The 20,275-nt window shown below is 39.2% G+C and overlaps 1 protein-coding gene across 3 annotated transcripts in view; it reads right to left on the minus strand.

Moving 5' to 3' along the window:
• Window positions 1-6,765: 6,765 nt before the first annotated feature.
• The window catches only part of LOC131235587 (cleavage stimulating factor 64), a 41,232-nt gene continuing 27,722 nt past the window's right edge, over window positions 6,766-20,275 (minus strand). For 2 of the 3 annotated variants that reach the window (XM_058232801.1, XM_058232800.1), the window contains one exon: window positions 6,766-7,346. In XM_058232801.1, coding sequence (XP_058088784.1) covers window positions 7,224-7,346 — 123 coding nt within the window. In that variant the 3' untranslated portion in view covers window positions 6,766-7,223. Of the gene's footprint in view, window positions 7,347-8,131; window positions 8,176-20,275 lie in introns of all 3 variants that reach the window. The other variant, XM_058232802.1, reaches the window with a different exon arrangement.

Here is a 20,275-nt window from a genome sequence, read left to right on the forward strand (position 1 = left end):
TGAAAAAGGAAACGTAGAAGAAAGCTCCACACCATAGAAGGGTTTCACGCAATCTAATCGCTCTTAGGGTTAGGGCTTTTAGGAAAAAAACTCTTATTCCTAATTCAAATAAAAGGAGAACTCAATGAGAACAAAGATCTATCACTAGATTGCTTGAATTGAATGGTGGGGTGTGGAACTTACCTCTGATTCTTGGAAGGGGTGGATTTGACAAAGGATAAGGTAGCACATAGGATTGTATTGTAGCGGTCCTTCAAACAAAGAGCAATAATCTCTCAATCCAAGCTTCCTACCACTCACTCCATCTTTCTCTCCTTCTCTTTCTCCCTCTTTCTCTCTTCCTTCCCCCAAAACCTATGGCAAAATTCGTGGGGAGTGGAGGGGCTCTCCAAAATTGAGTTTTTATAGTGTCAAAACATGTTTCTTAAGCCCTAAATTATAGGTAATTGGTATTGTAGCCCTATGAGATGTTGTTTCTAGCTGTTGGGGTCCACTAGGAGGTGTATGGGTTGATATATGTTATAGGATAGTTGTCCGAAGTGGTGATCTGCGTAAGGCTTTGATCACCCCGACAATCATAAGAGCTAAACTAAATAGTGAATATAAGTCTCCAAAATATACATACATCCAACCTCAATCCATGGAGTCCACTCAACTGGGGATCCCAATATACATGTCCAAAAATACATTAATCAAAAAGTAAAATGTATCTACCCAACACTCCATTAATAACACTGTAGTGAAGCGTGTCAGTGTATGCTATATCTAAGGCCTGGAAATACGAGACATCATCAACAAAGTCCAGGCACGCCTCATTTTAAAATACCATTCTAGGTGAGAGTGAGCCATCAACTTAATGGTACCATTTTCCTAAGTTACACATATTATCAACAAAATCAAGCGTGGGTAGTGATAGCATAACAAAACAAACAGTTTTATGATTGGGTTTATTAAATGCATGAATGGCATGATATATAGATGTATACCTCGAGAATAACAACAATTGTAATACTTCTCGTCAACTTTATCGTCCACAAAATATATATGTTATTGTAATGTAACTCACCACCGTCAACACCATCCTCCACAAAAATATTTATCCTATTGTAATATGGTCTGCCACTATCATTACCAACAGATGTCATGTTATGCATGATTGGCCAGTTCTTTATTAATCCAAATTCAAATAATATATTGGCAAAGCTAAGATACCACTATTATATCACGAGTCGCTAATTGAATCACGTGGCCAGCTCCTCACTAGTGTCCCTTGATCAAATTCAAGCTTTATCACCTATTGTCCAAAATATATGATCATTTCAATGATAAGAGTTCTTTATTTTCATCCAATGACAATTTCAAAAAGGTAAGGACTCGTCAACCAACACTAAATCAACGCGAAAAGGACTTGTCACCTGATTCTTATAACTGCATAGTAGGCTTGTCACCAATATCACTAACAACTATATATCATATTGTGATATGGTGAGTCACTTTCATTAGTATGCACTGGTCATTATAGGGAGGCTCGTCACCCCAACATATACCAACAGGTTGGACACGGTGTCCTATACCACCATGCCCAGCTCATTAGTCTTTGTAGGATTGCAACACATTAATGGTTATGAATGAACTTAGATCAAATGATAAATGTGGTATCATAGATTCCATTGAATGTTGTACAATTATCAAGCATATGAATAATCGACTCTGCATTAGACTAATCCAATTGAGTACAGGGATCATTGATAAAACTAACATTGGGTGCAAAGCATCCTGTGTAATTCTAATTATTGTTGGTCATACGTGTTCAACCTCGGTTGACCGTATAAGTGTAGGATCGTCAAGCCAAAATAAGTCATCCACTTAAATAATTTGTGGAGCTCAATACACTACAACAACAATTTAGACTATCAAATACATAATCATAATCACAAAGAAATTTAATACCATACCAGGGTATATCAATTAAACACATGTACAAATTAATACAATACAATGTACATCAACTACACTTAACAAATCGTATATAAGAGTTCTAACATCAAGAATTTCATATTATTCAAGCATTTCAACAAACGTGTTGGCTACCAACAACAAATAACATTAGGTGTTGCAACAATAAAGTAATTTAAGAATGAATAACATATGAAATTCTAACAACCTACAATTATTATCCTACATTATCAAGGGTTGATAAAAGAAAATCTAGAATGAATGATCCACACCTTAGTAGGGTTTAGCGTGACCAAATTACACTTAAGGTTTGGATTTTTGGAAAAATCACCAAATCCTAAATCAAATCAAGGGAATATCATCACTAACTAGAAATCCACGAGTAATGTTGTAAAATCAAAATGTTAGAAGAATTTCTTATCTTTGATTGCAAGTAAAGGCAAATTCGGAGGAGGTTTAAGCGACAGTTAAGGTTTACTTGAGGGAAAATCTTGACAAGAATCACCAAAAGCTCCATCCTCACTATGTTTCTCTTTTCTCTTTATCTCTTCTTCTCTTTCAACTAATACCACGGTAAGGTATATCAATTGAACACATGTACAAATTAATACAATACAATGTACATCAACTGCACTTAATAAATAGAATAAAAGAGTTCTAACATTAGGAATTTCATATTATTCAAGCATTTCATCAAACTCGTTGACTACGAACGACAAATAACATTAGGTGTTGCAATAATAAAGCAATTCAAGTACAAATAGCATATGAAATTCTAATAATAACCTAGAATCATTATCTAAGACTATCAATGGTTGATAAAAGAAAACCTAAAAGAAATTATTTGTACCTTAATAAGGTCTCGTGCCACCTAATTGCACTTAGGGCTAGAGTTTTTGGGGCAAATCACAAAATCCTAAATCAATTCAAGGAAATACCATTAATAACTAGAAATTTATAACTGATGTTATAATATCAAAAAGTTAGAAAAAATTCTTATCTACGATTGCAAGTAAAGGTGGATTCGGCGGAGGTTTAAGTAACAGTTAGAGTTTGCTTGAGGAAAATATTGACAAGAATACACCAAGAGCTCTCTCTCTCTTTCTCTCTCTTCCACTTTTTCTCTCTTCCTCACTAAACCAAGGGCAATTCATATGGAGTGAAGGTGTTATCCAAAACTGGGCTTTTATAGTGCCAGAAATGGTTCAATTGGCCCTAAGGACCAAGTAGTTGTCATTATAACCCTATGGAAGGTTATTTCTGGTTGTTGGGGTCCACTACAAGATATACAGGTCAATTTATGTTATACGATAGTTGTCCCTAGTGATAATCTACATATGGTTTCGATCACCTCACAATTTAGATACTATGATCGGTGGATATAATGAAGAGTTAGTTCAATGGTTATCGATCATTGATCGGGGTCGCGGCTGTATGGATACTTGTAGGATATTAACTTAGGTTAGTACTCTAAATTTGATCATAAAGTAATAGCTCGAAAGCAACAACTTTAGGTAAGTTTGGATGTGCACAGCTAACTTAACTTTCTGACAGTTTCTACGAAGATTCATACATCTCATGTGCTCACCTCATGAGTCTAAGTTGAATGATTCGGTACGCAATCTTGATTGTTCATCCTGCAATGGATGTCAAGCCCGCTTAGACGAACGTCTTTCTATAGTTATGAGTTTAGTGGTCTATTAATGAGCATTCTAGAACTTGATTAATCTAATCATTTCTGAAATAAATTGGATAGCGAGATTTCTTATGTACAACGGTTATGGATTTGATTAGCTAAGTTGATAGTATAACCTATTCACAATTAACAAAAATGGTGATTTGGTTCTAACCACCCTAAATCATTGATTTTTAGGGTAAGAGAGTGATTAGGTCAATTTGGTTTAGACGTGAGGGATAATTAAGATCTAAACCATTAGTTGTCTTGGAATTAGGCAGATCTTTATCAAATTACAGTTATTCTAATTAATCAACGGCAATTCACTTAGATCGAGGCCTTAGATAATTAGATCACAAGGCTAGACCTAAGATTTAAGTGATCGGGTGTATTCGATGAATTTATAAAGGTGTCTAATTGAATTTGTACAGTTCTTTTAATTGTAATACCCACATATTTGTTAGGATCGTATATTAAGGATCACTAGGTGATAAAATAAAATAATTTTAGTGAAAAAAAAATTCAAGGATTTTTGAATTTCAAGTTGACAAAAATCGGCGATGTTACAAGTCCCCTTCTTTTCTCAATGGGAGGGGGTCTCTATTTATAGAGGTTGGCCCAATTTTTATTGTAAATAATGGCAACTTGGAGGGCAAATAGAGGTTGGCCCAATTTTTACTGTAAATAATGGCAACTTGGAGGGCAAACACACCATGTAAGGGATCTGATTGCATAGGAGTCACGCGACATCATGGGATTGACTTGATAAGTGATGAAATTGGTAATTTCGGTACATGGAGAGAAAAGCTGTCCTTTTGAACCTTGGGCGGCAATATTATTGTCACTTGTTCAAAGGATCTCTCTTTACAACTATTCAGGAAAATCTTGAGAGAGATCTTCGGATCCTTTTGGATCTGTATAGATATTGGTAGAAATATTACTGCCATCCTTTTGTAAATTTGCATATTTGAACACAAAAACATTTGAGGTCCTCTATGCAATTTTGTCCACTTTGGTCACAACAGCATGTAGCAATCTCCTAATGATTCGGTGTGTTTTCAAGTTACGAAAATAGAAAGCCTCTCATGTGGAGTTTTATCTCCAAGTTTCTCCATGAGGTTCATTGGCTTTGTAGGACCTTGGGATTTATTATGAATTGGGTTATGGGTTAGATGGGTAGGCTTTCTAAAGATTCCAAGCCCTTAAGTCATTTTTCTTGGTTTGAGATAAATGCACAGTTTGTTGGGGATGGGGTGTCTACAAGTGTGCAACAAAGTTAAAGTCACAAATGACACACCACAGGATGGAGAAATTATCATTGAGATAACGTAAATCCCTCTATAGTTTGTCTAGTAGTGGGGTTGCGACTGGCATAGGAAATGGTAGCATGTAATACTTGGCTAGACACATGAGACGCTTCCACAATGATACTTGGTTTAAACCATAACAGCCAGATATCTCTAGCGCAGTTCTTGGTATCTATTGCACATAACCAAACCATTTAAGTCTAGTTCCCCTCATCTGGTTACCTATCGGTGATACTCCTAAATTCCTTTAAATGGATTTATATCTAATTTTATCATTTCTTGTCTTGCCATTCATTCATCTCAACATCCTCATTTTATTTGTGCTCCATCCTATGGATGTGTTGTTCTGGTAAAGACAACAATATCAAGTTTAATTGGTCTTATGTGCACGGGCTAGTGCTCTCATGAACGTGAGGCGGGTCACATCGTGAGAGTTCTAATAAAGAATCTTCGTGTGTGAAGATCAGGAGAGGGGTTACCTGTATCATGCACAACCATCAAAATCTGGCTTGTTTCATTCGTTTGAGGATCATCTCTGTCCATTCTTGGTAAGGCTGCAACTTGGGTTTTGGGTCAAACCGTACCCAATTCACCCAACCTGAGTTCTGATCAGGTTGTCAGGGTCCTCAGGTTGGGTTCATGTTGTAAAATGCCAACCTTGATTGGAAGTTGGGCTGGGTTTGGTTTGAGCAAATTCCAGTCGGGTTGCATTGGGTTGGAAATAATCACATGTATTTAGGTCGAGTTAGGTTGAGTCCCCTTGAGGTTGGGCACCTCAGGTTGGAGCAGGTTGCAGGTTGTGTCCTCTTGAGGTTAGGTTGGGTCAACCTGAGCCCAACCTGCACATGTCGCACCCCTAATTCTTGGTTAGGGTTTCCCTCACCAAGCCCACTGCCATTGCTCACCTCCTTTGCTCCTCTGCAGTACCAGCTCGTGAAAATTGCATTACAACCTTGTACGTTTTTTTGTTTTTTTGGGCAGGGGGGGCGGGTGCGCATGTTTCCATTATTGTTACTTTAGTTGATGTTTATGAGCTATACCGGTATTTTCAGTGTTGATGTTCATGGGCCAATAGAGATGGAACATATCCAAAAACTTCTAGTCTTGAAGATTCTAACCATCCAATCACTCTATTTACTTGGGTACCAATTGAAGGATTTGCTATGATAAAAAATTTAAAAAAAAAAAAAAAAAAAAAAAACTTAAGATCAAGGTCCAACAACGATGTGGCCATCAGAGTAACAGGCTGGATTACCAAAACCATGTGCCCAATACATACCCTCAGGATGAGGATCGTGTAATTCAAAATAGACAGATTTGCATTAATCTCAAAATGAGGATGTATTTTGAAGCCGCTGTGAGCTTCTACTTCTAGGCGGTGGATTCTTCTGTTCACTAACACCATTCATCTGTTGGGCCTTCTTGTGGACAGACCATGGTGGAAAATACCCCCTCGTGGATCAATCCTGTCTGCTCAATCAGTGGCCTGGACATATAGGAAACAATTCAATAACAAAGTTCAGCACTCAATTCAAAGATAGAATGGCTAGGATCTTTCAGTTTGGGAGATTTTTGGGGCATGGTCCACCCATGGTGGGGCTCTTTATATTTCCAGTGCCATTCGATACGTAATCAAACGAGGGGCGTATGAAACGAGTTGGAATCCACTGGCAAAGCCAAATGAAATCCAATGTGGGATTTGACAGGAGAAGAATAGCCGAGACCTTTTTTATTGCAGGGATACCTAGTGAAAACGGCCATCCCCTTAAACTGGAGATCTGCATCCCTTTAACAGTAAATACACACGCACATGAAAGATATCAAGAATAGGAAAACTCAATCCAATAGATGCATTTGAATTCATGCTCCAAGCCAACAAGAACAGCGAGATGAGGAAAGCAGAAACAAACAGCACTGATCTCTCTCTCTCTCTCTCTCTCTCTCTCTCTCTCTCTCACACACACACACATACACATCTTTTTTCGACCCAAGCCAGCCATTGACAAATTGAATTTCCTGTTACACGAAAATAATCAGAACAAGATTCTCCTTGAGGAACAAGGCCAATTACTGCATTCTACGATTGATATGATGTTAATGGATGAAACTAGCCTACCGTGACCTGTTTTTACATTGATGAATACAGAGACAGCTCTGGGAAGAAAGGCGGGCCCCATAATAATTAAGACCAATTGACGTCCACCCGTCATCCACATTCTGCTGCTACCCCTCTGTGGTTGGCATAAGGGGGATCAGGAAACCGTAAAAAAATGTCTGGGCAGAACTCATCGGAGCATCTGTTGGAGCTGAAGTACTTGCTGCCGCTGCTCCGGCGGCAAGGAACTCAACTGCTCAGGTGTGAGGCTCATCACTTGTTGCAGTAGAGCCGACTCCACCTCAGGCGGAAGCTGCAGAGGATAAAACAGATGAGAAGATACAGTTGGCACAAATTATTGAGCACGAACAATGTTAGGTAGAGCTTAAAGTGAGGCTAGCTTTCAAGCTTTAATTGTTGTTTTCTTTCTTGAATGGTGGTGGTAAACGTTTTGTAAAGCAGACCCGAAATAGCTCGCACAAGGATTTGATAATTATGACACTGATAATTAGTAGATTGTCTTCTGCAGTAGAAGCACCAAAGGTGATTAGAGGGAATAGAGATTGACGAGGCAATTCACAGGGTGTGAGAGATCCAGGACATCCATCAAGTGGGTCCCACTGTAAACATCCATTTAAAAAAATCAAGCCAATCCACTCATCAAGAGGGCTGTAAGGTCTAGAGATTGATTATGCAAGGTGAGATAAATAGAAGACGAAATGTGGGGAGAAAACAATTATGGTAGGCATCCACACCCCAACCCTTTTTTATTAGTATATTGAGTAAAATCACTAAATGCCCTTTTTGGACTTAAATCATAGGTGTCGGCAGTGTTGTGACAGAATATGAATCACAGGTGGGCCACAGTACATGTATGCTCAATATGGCCACAACCTGTACAATCAACAAGTCCATGTGTGTGTGAAAGGGGAAAAAAACAATGGTGAGAAAATGATGACCAAAACAGGCTATCTTCAAGAACACATATGACCCATTTGATGAGTGGATCAGCGGGTGAGGCATGTTCATGAAGGAATCTGCCTGACAGGTTTCCAGATCTCACACATGTTTGCCACATCGGCACGTGTTGAATATCACCTCTTCACCCTCTCCTCATGCAAATCGCCTCGGCATTTCCCTTCCTGCAGTTGGTGATGAAAATGTTGCATGAGACGGCATACAGTTGCCCTTTCATGCACATCTTTATTATGCCGAGTGAAACAAAGAAATTCAGGCCAGGAATTAGAATGACATATAAGTGAACAAATACAAGAAAAATGAATACACCAATTTACTAGTCTCGGAAACATTAGAATCTTTTCCATCAAAGGGAAAAGGGAACCTTGCACTAAAATAAACACGCACGCACGCACACACAGAGAGTTGAAATAAAAGAGTTATTAATGTTGCATGAGATGGCATACAGTTGCCCTGTCTTGTCATACGCATCTTCATTATGCCGAGTGAAACAAAGAAATTCAGGCCATAAGTTCAAATGACATACAAGTGAACAAACACAAGAAATGAATATGACAATTTGCCAGTCTCATAAACATTAGAATCTTTTCCAAAGGGAAAAGCGAACCTTGCACTACAATTAATACAGAAGGGAAAAAAAAAAAAACAATAAAAAAGAGTTGAAGAAACACAGTGAAAGCTTTACATGGAGGTCAAGGAAATTCTTGGCATGGTGTGAAAATGTTGCATGAGAGTAAATACGTCTGTTCTCACAGTCCATTTTCAAATGCAGGCTTCTGATTATTATTTCGTGTGTTTATCTCACTCTACCGTGAACTGAGTTATGACCCATCTATGGAAGGCCTACATGGTTGTGACCGGATATACGATACTCATTCTTAATATTTTATTAGAATAGATGGTTATTATTAGAATTAGTGACTCATTTTTATTAGATTAGGGCTTCTTTTGCACTGGAAAAAATAAATATGCTTGTAAAAGACTCTCCATGAATAGCTGAATAAAGCATTGGTGTTTTTTATGCATAGAGAGGCTTGCTTTGGGGAATGATTCCACAACTCTTTGGGAGTGATGATCAAAGCCAGCTGGTATGATGCTAACCATATCAGAGATGAACAACAAATTCATGTACCTGACATGTGATTCTGTTCCTTCTATTAGTAGCATTCATCATTGCATCAATTTGGTTTCAGAGCAAGCTCAATTCCTTGCGATAGATTTCAATGTCCATAGACACCATGGATTTACAAGATGATTTGTTTAGAACTAGATCTATGACACAAGCATCACTAGGGTGGTCATCATCATCATCATACAAGCCTTATCCCAACTAATTGGGGTCAGCTACATGAATCCTTTTCTGCCGTTCCACTCTATCAAGGGCCACAACTTCCGTTAGACCATAGGTCATCAAGTATTTTTCTTACTACTTCCACCAATGCCCTTTTGGGCCCTCCCCTTGCCCCTTCCAGAGCCTTCAACTTGCACCAACTCACTCCTAACCGGCGCAGTTCTTGGTCTCCATTGCCCATGACCAAACCATCCAAGTCTAATTTCCCTCATTTTATTACCTATTGGTGCTACTCCTAAATTCCCTAGAATGCATTCATTTCTAGTTCTATTCTTCCTTGTCTTACCCAGTGTTCGCATTGTCGACGAAATGCCGATAATATCGCCGATAATATCAGTTTCGCTAGTCTAGCGACACCGAAACCCCCATTTTTCGTTTCTCTCTGGATTATCGGCGAAATATCGGCGATATCTTCGATAATCTTTGATTTTTTCCGACAAAATAGGTAAAAATGGAAAATTAAACCTTTGATTTCAGTAATACCTGGTTTATGGTTGATCGGAACTCGGAAGCAAAGAATTTCATGGGCAGCAATCGACAGCGCTCGTCTCGTGTGACCCACAGACACATGATTTCGGCGAAAAATCAGAAATTTAGGGAGATTGCTTGAAACCTCGTCGAAAATCGCCCCTCTTCGCTGGAAAACCTTCTTCGCAGACGAAACCCTTTTTTTTTTCTTTTGTTTTTTTTTTTTTTTGCTTTTATGCTTCAGCGGAAGCAAACAGGCGCACGGTGCACTTCAGCGTACTGAGTAAACTTTTTGGGCCCACCATGAATGTATGTGATTTATCCACGCCGTCCATTCATTTTTCTAGTTTATTTTAGGGGTAAATCCCAAAATTAAAGCATATCCACAGCTCCAGTGGACCACACCACAAGAAACAATAAGAATAATGATTTTCACCGTTGAAGCCTTCTTAGGCCCCACAGTGATGTTTATTTGTCATCAAACCTTTTTTTAAATATAAAAAGGCATGGATGAAGGGTTAAAATAAATATCAGCTTGATTCAAAATTTCTGTGGCCACCAAGAAGTTTTTAATGATATGCGTTCAATTCACAAAGTTTCTTGTGGTGTGGTCCATTGAAGATTTGAATCTGGTTCATTTTTTATATCACACACTAAAATAAGCCTTCATATATAATGGACGGTGCAGATGTAAGGTACATAGTTCATAATGGGCCCCACAGTTAGGGTTCCATCAGAAGCGGATGGGCTACTGTACCTCACACCAGCTATATAGCTGCTGTAGGTACGTGTCTTGCGAAGTCCAGCACTGACGCTCCTCGAGCTCCGAGTTGTACGAACGGTTCAAAGGAGATCAACGTTACGTTGGCCCCACAGTGATGTATTTAATATATCTACACCGTTAATCTGTTTTTAGAGTTCATTTTAGAGCATTATCCAAAAAATGAATCATATCCAAAGATTATATGGACCGCACCATAGATAGCAGCAGAGATAATGATTTTTACTGTTAAACAATTTGTAGGGCCCACTATAACGTTTATTTTGCATCCAATCTGTTCGTAAAAATACAAACATCTGAATGAAGTGGAAAAACAATTTTCATACTGATCCAAAACTTTTGTGACCTCAAAAAGAATTTCAATGGTAGACGTTCAATCCCCCACTCGTTTTTGCAGTGTGGTCCACTTCATAGTTATTTGTCTTATTTTTCGTCTAAAGGCTCAAGGCGAGCTCTTCAAATGGATTAACGGTTTGGATATAACACACACCTCATGATCAGACGCATATCACTTGCTGATGTCAATAGCTAGTACGAGGTGCACCTGCCAATTCGCTCCGGACTGCGCCGAAATGAAGTGAATTGCACACTGAGTAAAATATAGGCCCATAGTAATTGTGTATTTGATCCAACTCAGTCCATCCATTTTATTAGATGATTTTAAGGCATAAGCAAAAAAATGAAGCATACCCAAAGCTTAGGTGGACCACACCAAACTGTGTGAATTGAATGTTTACCACTGAAAAATTATCGGGGGCCACAATTTTTTTGTATCAACATGATATTTCCGTTTTTTTATTCAACCATGTCCCTGTGATCTTATGAACAGTTTGGATGACAAATAAACATCACTGGGCCCTATGAAGATTTCAATGGTTGAAATTATTATTACCACTGTTTCATATGGTGTGGTCAACTTGAAACTTAAGATAAATTTATTTTGGTTATTATTAGAGTAATTTCTTATGGAAATGTATGCTTTTTTGGGCTCCATTAAATGAAAATTTATTATTTAATGCATTTTTTTACAAATTTTTAATTTCTAAATATACAAATATGTGTATTTAGGCATGTCTTGAAGTTTCATGAAAAAATTTCACTGTTATCATATTTTTCTCCGAATTTCCGGTTATCGGCGATATTATCGGCGATAACGATATTATATCTTTATCCCTAGCCAGCGAAACTTGTAACGATACCGACAACTCAAACACTGGTCTTACCACTCATCTATCTCAAGATCCTCATTTCAGCTACACATCCCATGAATATGTGGTTCCATAACTGCCCAACATTCTGTCCCATAAATCATTGCTGGTCTTATAGTCATCCTATAAAATTTCCCTTTCAGTTTCAATGGTACACAACGATCACATAGAACTCCAGATGCACATCCCCATTTCCTCTACCCCCTTGAATTCCATGGGCAACATCCTTCTCAATCCTTCTCAAACTCCAGAGGCACATCCCCATTTCCTCCACCCCCTTGAATTCCATGGGCAACATCCTTCTCAATCCTTCTCAAAACTCTAGAGGCACATCACTAGGATAGTAATCGATGGAAATAGTTGTGAGAACTTCATCTCCGTGGAAGCAGTAAAAACTTCTCCGAAGGGTGAAAAATACCCAACCAGACATTATCTTGTGACATATTCCTTGGGGAATACTATGCTAAAGATGTGTGGTGAATGGCCATTCCCATGGACCATTGTTACAATCTTCTTAGAAGACCACAGATAACAGAATGGAGATGCCATCCATCATGCCATGAGGAATATTTATTCCTGAAGGGTATGAAGAAATTCATAATGAAGCCCATGCAAAAGGAGATCAGAGGATGGATGGATATGCAGATGAAACGGTGCATGGATTGACTGAAGAATTGCCTATTGGATTAGATGAAAGACCAATAGAATGATCTGCAAACGGATCAGAAGAAAGAACCAACAAAAAAGATTTGACTGGTGGACTGGGGAAAGAATTCATGGACATGTTAACATTTCTTAATAAGAATTTTTTTTTTTCTTTAACAGCAATTTCGATAAGAAATATGCTAAAGATGATATAGGCACAGTGATCACGCCACAATGACCGAGACAGCCAGTTCAAATATCAATGGTGATATTGGGGTCACTGTTTGGGTACCAAACAAATCTAGATGGCGTGATGTCAGTCCCATTTGAATGCTTATTGTGTTAGAAAACTAGCCCATGATAATGTAGTTTTGACACGAATCAAGTTATGCCCCAATTCATGAATCGCACGTATTAGTTGTGAGCTGTGACAGGATTTTGAAATATTTTAGTCTTTTTATATTTTATTAAAATAGATGGCTAGGATTAAATTTAGTCAATGTCTAAGATTATATTTGGGTTTCTTGTGCTTTGTGAAAAGTATATACACATGTACAGACTCTTCTATGAAGAGTTGAATGCAAAATTGAAGTCTTTATGAATAGAGAGATTCTCTTGCTTTGGGGAATGATTCCTTGAAACCTATTAGGAGCGAGGCTCAATAAGCATGGTGTGATACTATGATCACACAAGGTAATAATGCTTTGCATCGAGTTGGTGCGGTGCTATGTACTAGTGGACGGTTAGACGCCATTCAATTTGTGCAGTAAGAGCTAAATCTATGAATCTAGTTGTGCAATTTCAAATTTATTGTGTTTACCTATTCTCGACGAATTCAGATTAAGATTGTGGGCTAATATCAATGATCACCATCCTAACCACCTCTTGCCCCATGTGTTTGGTGTAGGGAGAACTCTCGTGCCTTGTGTTTGACAAAATCTATCAAGTATCAACTCATTCCAAACAAAAGGTCACATAACGGGATCTGAAAGACGAAAAGAAGAGGAACGGATTTTTACACAAACCCCCCAATTCAGAGAGGTTGATTTTTTAGTGGGTTCTCCCTCTGCAAGAGAATATTCTCCTCCAATCTGTCACTGCCATATAGCCATGGTGTTAAAAAATGGTTACGTATAAGAAGATAAGATACGTAAAGGAAACGATCACCCCTGTTACACATTATGGGGCTCAACCTGTCTGTTATGAAAAAAAAATGGGCCTATCGGCGCCATTACAGTGCTGATACAGCCATTACAGGTTTGATTAAACTGTAAAAAGCCCATTTTGAAAACTTTTCTTTTCAAAAATGGGCTCGACAATAGGTGCACCCCCCATGAAAATGGGACACCTCAAAAATCTAACTGATCTAACAATCAGGTAGGCCATACCATAAAAAATGCCCAAAAAACTACAAATTCAAATGGTGGGTCCTACCTAACCATTGGATTGGCCAACTTTTGGGCCGTTCCATAATCATGGCGTGGGACACTTTACACGTGCACACGAGATGGTGGGGTCCACAAGATGATTGAATTGAGCTGATCTCTTACATATTGCATCATCATGGTGGGGCACACCTGATGCATTAGTGGGATGGCAAACACCTCCGTGGGCCTCACAATGAATAAAAATGACTTAATGAGCCATAATGTTCCCTTTTTTGTTTTAAGTGGTGACCCACAAGACGACTCCTACTTGGAAAATATTACTGGAAAAAAAAAAAACTAATTTTGGACTCTTAACAAAATCCCCCTCAAAATACATAAAGATTCCGAAGAAATAAGCTACAAACAAAGGAAAAACACATAGGATCCATCTCTTAAAAAATATCTAAGGACAACTCAACATGTGGGACCCCCCGGATGGGCTAAGAACCATGCGACGTGGTCGTGGCCCAATTTGAGCGCACAAAAGTTTTTAATTTTTTTAAAGATAACAAAATTTTATTAAAAAGCTTACAAAGGCTAAAACTTAAGGTAGGGAAAGAATACACGGAAGGAAACTCAAAATTACAATCCTCAAGGGCTTCCAAGCTAGAAGCCCCACTCAAAGACAAGCAATTTGACCCTCCAAACTGCACTCTCCACTAAAGCACACTTGTTGTGAAAACACAGGTTGTTCCCCTCTCCCCAAATCACCCAAAGACTTGACAATAAAGCTAATCGCCTAAGTGCGTTCCCCCACCTTCCCGTTTCCTCCACCATGCTAGGCTAAGATGAATCCTTCTATGGAATTCAACATCACCCAAGTTGTATCAAGGAGGGTAATGCCGAGGCCTAGACCGTTCAGGTGAAGGGGCAATGAATGAAAATGTGATCCACTAACTCCACATCTCTCATACACATCAAACAAACAATGAGGATGACCATAGATCACTTTTGCAGATTATCAATGGTGAGACCCGCTTCCTTCCGACAAATCATACGAAGGCTACAACTCTAGGGGGCACACCATATCTCCACGGGTATTGAGATTTGGCCTTCAACCTTGACTGCGTGTTCCGAATCTGACCATAGGAGTGAACCGAAACCAACTAGATTTGTAACTACACTGATGATCTTTTAATATGTCAAGAAGCTACAACAGATCCTCCACTTCCTATCCCTGAAGGCCCCTTCTACACAGGGGAGCCCAGACCACCTAATCCCCACACAGAGCAGCATTGATCAGCTATGATGTTGTTCGATGGGGACAGGCTACCTAATATGGGAAACTGCACCACTAGAAGCTTATCACCACACCAAGTGCCCTCCCAAAAACGGATGTACGACCCCTCACCCAAGACGAAAGAAACCCCCTCCCTAAATGTCAGGAGCAACTATGGATTACTTTCCACAACCCAAGCGCCCCGTATAAGGAAGAAGGATTCCTTTATCCCACACCCATTTGGACCCCATACTTGCCAGCAACAACCTCCCGCCATAGCCTTCCTTCCTTTGTCCCAAACCTCCACAACCATATCCCAAGCAAGACCTGATTAACATCCCCTAAGAGTTTGATTCTCACACCCTCGTCCTGTAAAAGCTGATAAGACTTCATCCCATTTAAGGAGAAGAAATTTCTTATTTGCCTCCACCTCTCTCCACAAGAAATCCCATCGAAGCTTCTCCGACCTCTCAAAAATCAACCTTGGGCATTTTGAAGAGGGACATGAAATAAATTGGCAAGTTTAAGAGGGCTCCCTTTATGAGTGTGAGGCAACCTCCTGACGAAAGATTAGGAATCTTCCATGTCGCTAGCTTCCTTTCCACTCTTTTGATGACCTTGTCCCAAAGATGTTTAGCTAGTTTCCCAAGACATAAAGGAAGCCCAAGATAAGTAGAAGGAAAAGTACCAGCGCCAAACCCAAAGACTGAAGCCAACCTTTCTATCTCCTCGAAGGCAATACATCTGCCTCGCAGTAGAGGGTGGTGTCGTCAACAAACTGAAGATGGGAGATCAAAGGGCCTTGATGCGAGCGAGACTTTGAACCCAAAAATAAGCGCCTCCTCCTGACCTTTGATCAACATTTTGCTTAAAGCTTCCACCACCACTATAAACAAAAAGGGGATAGTGGATCCCCCTGCTAAAGACTCGAAAAGCATCCAGGCACCAACACATTCATCTCTTGTAATATCCCCACTAGTAGTGGAAACCTCTCCCTCAATTTGTTTTCCCTTAGCCAAACATCCTCCCAAAATCTAATACTGTCACCATTACCCAATGAAAAGCCCACTCCTCCCCAAACCTTATTTTTTAAGCCACCCCCCTCCATGGAAACAAAGCCTTATACACCGATGATGCCTTAGTCCATCTAAAGTCTTCTTGATATCCATACTTCCTACCTACAACTTCCTATCAATAAGCTACCATCTTCCACCCCAAACTTCCACACCCATTTACCCAAAAGTGCCTAATTCATCAATCCCAACACCCTTAAAGACCCCCCATGAGATGAAACTTGTGTTTTTCAATCTCTCCTAATTTTTTTAAGCTTATCCACCACCGCCTTGGGACATTTGAATAAAGACATATAGTAAATAGGTAAGTTGGACATCGCTGACTTAAGCAACGTTAGTCTTCTACCCAATAATAAATGCTTATTCTTCCAACTTGATAACTTATTCTCGAACCTCTCAATTATTTTATCCCATGGATATTTAACCGGCTTCCCTATACATGATGGCAACACAAGATATGTTGATGGAAAAATCGTTTTCTACCAAAACAAAAAACAAAAAACAAAGACCATCACAAATTAGTCTCTCTTCCTTTGACAAAACCACTCCCAAAATTCCACTTTTACCCGAGTTTACCTTCAAACCTGAAACCGCCTCGAAACAAGCAACAACCATATGAAGGTTATCAATCTCTACTTCATTTGCCTCGCACATAAGCAGTGTGTCATCCGGATATAATAGGTTTGATATATGAAACTGAGAGTAGTCAATTTTAAAACCTTTAAATAAGCCAACCACTACTCATTTATCAATCATCTTACTCAAACCCTCCATCGCCACCACAAACAAGTGTGGCAACGAAGGATCTCCTTGACACAACCCCTTGACACCTGAAAGAAACCATGTGGGGATCCATTTATCATTACCAAGAATTTAGCCGATTGAACACATACACGAATCCACGCCCACCATTCATCTCCACATCCCAAACATCCTAACATATAGTCTAAAAATCCCCAATCAACATGATTGTACGCTTTCTCAATATCCAACTTGTAAACCATCCCCTTTCTTCATTTCCTATTATGCGCATCAATAACCTCATGTGCTATGAACACACTATCTACCAGTGTTTTAAATAGCGGTAGCGTGATGCGTAGCGCTCAGCCCCCTATAGCGTGTAGCGTAAGCTACACGATACTTCTATTTTTTAATTTAAAAATAGGACAAATATAATAAATAGTGAAAAAGAAAAAAGAAAAAAATATATAAAAATAACTAAAAGATGATTCATTTTATAAATTATAAGCATGTTCAAAAAAGTTATTAGTTATCATTTATCAAAAGCCAATCCACATATATAAGCCAAATTAAATAATTATCACATCAACAACTTTCTAAGCAAACCACTTTAATTAGTAATGTCTAATTGAAACCACAAGTCACAATTATGAAAAGAAATAAACATCCTATAGGTTAAAAGTATCAAGTACAATGCAAGTGTTACATTCCTCAACATTAGAAACAAAGAGAACATGAAAAAAAAAAATGAATAAAAAAATAAAACAGTAAAAAAAAATACATTGTAGCTTACACTACGGACGCTACGCGCCACATAACTGTAGCATACGCTACAGGGGATTTACGCTATTTGGGACGCTACGTAGCGCTACGGCCACGCTACGCTACGTAGCGTACGCTACGGGCGCTATTTGAAACACTACTATCTACTATCTGACAACCTTCTACAAATGCCCCTTGAGGATTTGGATATCACACTTCCTAGCACTGATCGAAACCTTGAAGCTAGAATCTTTGCTAGCATCCTGTAAGGGCTCCCCAAAAGACTAATCGGCCTAAAATCCTTCAAGCTTTCCGCCCCTTCTTCTTTTTTTTGAATTAAAGCAATAAACGTCGCCCCTAGTTCTACCACTAGAAATCCTTTCTCCAAAATTTGTTCACAAACTCGACAGCATCCACCTTCACTACGTCCCAGAATTTATGATAGAATCATAGAAAGCTTTCGGATATCTGTCCAGGCCAGGAGCTTTTTCACTACCAAAATCTACTTCCCCGATCTTTCACTTGTTTGATTTGAATTTGGGGTTTGCTTCTGCAGTCCCGCAATAGTACACACTTACCTAGCTGATTTACTAGAGATTGACATTCGTCATCTTGCATATCACGCCTTCCCAACACCTCTCAGGTATCTTATGACAATGAAGGCGATTGTTTCTCATGGATGGGAGTCTAGTATCCGCGTAGACGTAGATCAGCCATGATTTAATTTCGGTGACTACTCAGATGTGGCCTTTGGCTTATCACAAGGTCTTCTGAGTAACATACAAAACCCACTCCATTTAGATGCACCCTCAAAAGGGGCAGCTAAAACCATTTTACATTATGCATTTGGTTGCAGTTTCATAAACCCCCATCTGCTCTCTTTAACTGAAAAGACTTCTTCGAGAGATTTGGCCTCCTCTAGTGAAATGGTATCAAACGAGAGATTATCAAGAGATGGTCTTTTCCAAACTTCCCCAGTCAAAAGTTCCTTAAAGAATTTTACCATCGACGTACATACATTGGCTTTCCCTTCCACCACTCCACTTTTGATCTTGTTAGTCCGAGCTTGCGCTGGCTATTGCATGAAAAAAAAAAATTTTGCATTTTTGTCCCCCACCTTTAACCAAAGAGCCCTTGAGCATTGTCTCCATTTGATTTCATCCTCCCTAAATTTCACATTAAATTTTTCCCCATGAATCTCCCTCCATGCCCTTTCTTCATTCAAAAGTTCCCTTCCCTCTTCTTTTACATCAAGTTTTTGAATTTCATTCAATATCTTCAAATATTCCTCCTCTCGCTTCCCTAGCACCTTTTTTTTCAAACATTTATCTTTCCCTTTAAGGTTTCAACTTTTGAAAGAGAGAGAAACCAGCCCCACCCTAAATTGTAAATGAAGACCGCCATTCTTTCACTTTTTTTCTGCAAAACCCTCAACTTCTAACCACGCAAGTTCAAACCTAAAAGGACACGACCCCCAGTCCTCCTCCATCTCCATTATGATCAGGCAATTTTTCCACCCACCCTGTAGACAGTAAAAACCTATCCAACTTCGATTTAGTTGCCCCAGCTTGACCGTTGGGCCATGTAAATTTTACTTCACCCATTGGTAGATCTAACATGTCGTGTTTAACCATCCACTCTGAAAAATTCCTCATACTTCTTGTAATGCAACATCCACTTGAATTTTCAAAGGAAAATCTTACAACATTAAAATCACTTCCCATTTCCCACGGTAATTGCCATTTGTTCCTGCATGAGTACAGCTCAGCCCACAATAAATGTCGTAACTCGGCTTGCTTGGTCCATACACTATTGTGAATACCCATATGAAATCTGATGTAGCCTCTTTCAAAAGCAAAGATGGAGAGAATTCTCCCTTCCAACTATCTTCCTTTATCCAAAACTTAGAATTCCAAATTATTAGAATACCACTAATTGAACCTTTTGCATTTAAGGCCACCCAATCTTTGAATTTATCTATCCACAAAGAATCTACCACCCAATTTTGATTCCTATAGCGCAACTATTTTTGCCTTATATCATTTACATATATCCCTACTTTAGGTCTTTTTTTGCGGACACCCCAAACCACAAACATTCTAGCTAATTATCTTCATTCGATAACTCTAGGGGCCCTTTTCCTTTTCTTGAACTCTTTTCATTCTACAAGTCATCATGGCGCATATTTGAAATGGAAACATCCATCCCTTTGCTCGAGCTAACACACTACCCTTCCGGAGTCAACTTGCCCCTATTTTCCACAAATTCAAAAAGCTCAACATAATCTTTTGGTCTGTCACCAAAAGAAACTCCCACCATTCTTGCTGTCTGTCCCACTACCCTCTTCATGCGGTTCATGCCTTTTGCCATAAATATTCTACATACCTCATACTACCTAGAGTCTAATTCTACCATAACTGCACTTGATGCAAGACAATTAACCACTTGCTCTAAAAGCTCGAACTGTTAGAGTATGGCAAATTAATCCCTTTATCTCATTGCCTAGGCCCCACATCGCATGGGTTAGGACCTCGACCAAACCCCCCTCGTGGGCCCCAAATCACATGGATACCGCCTCACACGGGCCAC

The sequence above is a fragment of the Magnolia sinica genome, chromosome 19, assembly GCF_029962835.1.
Source record: "Magnolia sinica isolate HGM2019 chromosome 19, MsV1, whole genome shotgun sequence".
Lineage (NCBI taxonomy): Eukaryota > Viridiplantae > Streptophyta > Magnoliopsida > Magnoliales > Magnoliaceae > Magnolia > Magnolia sinica.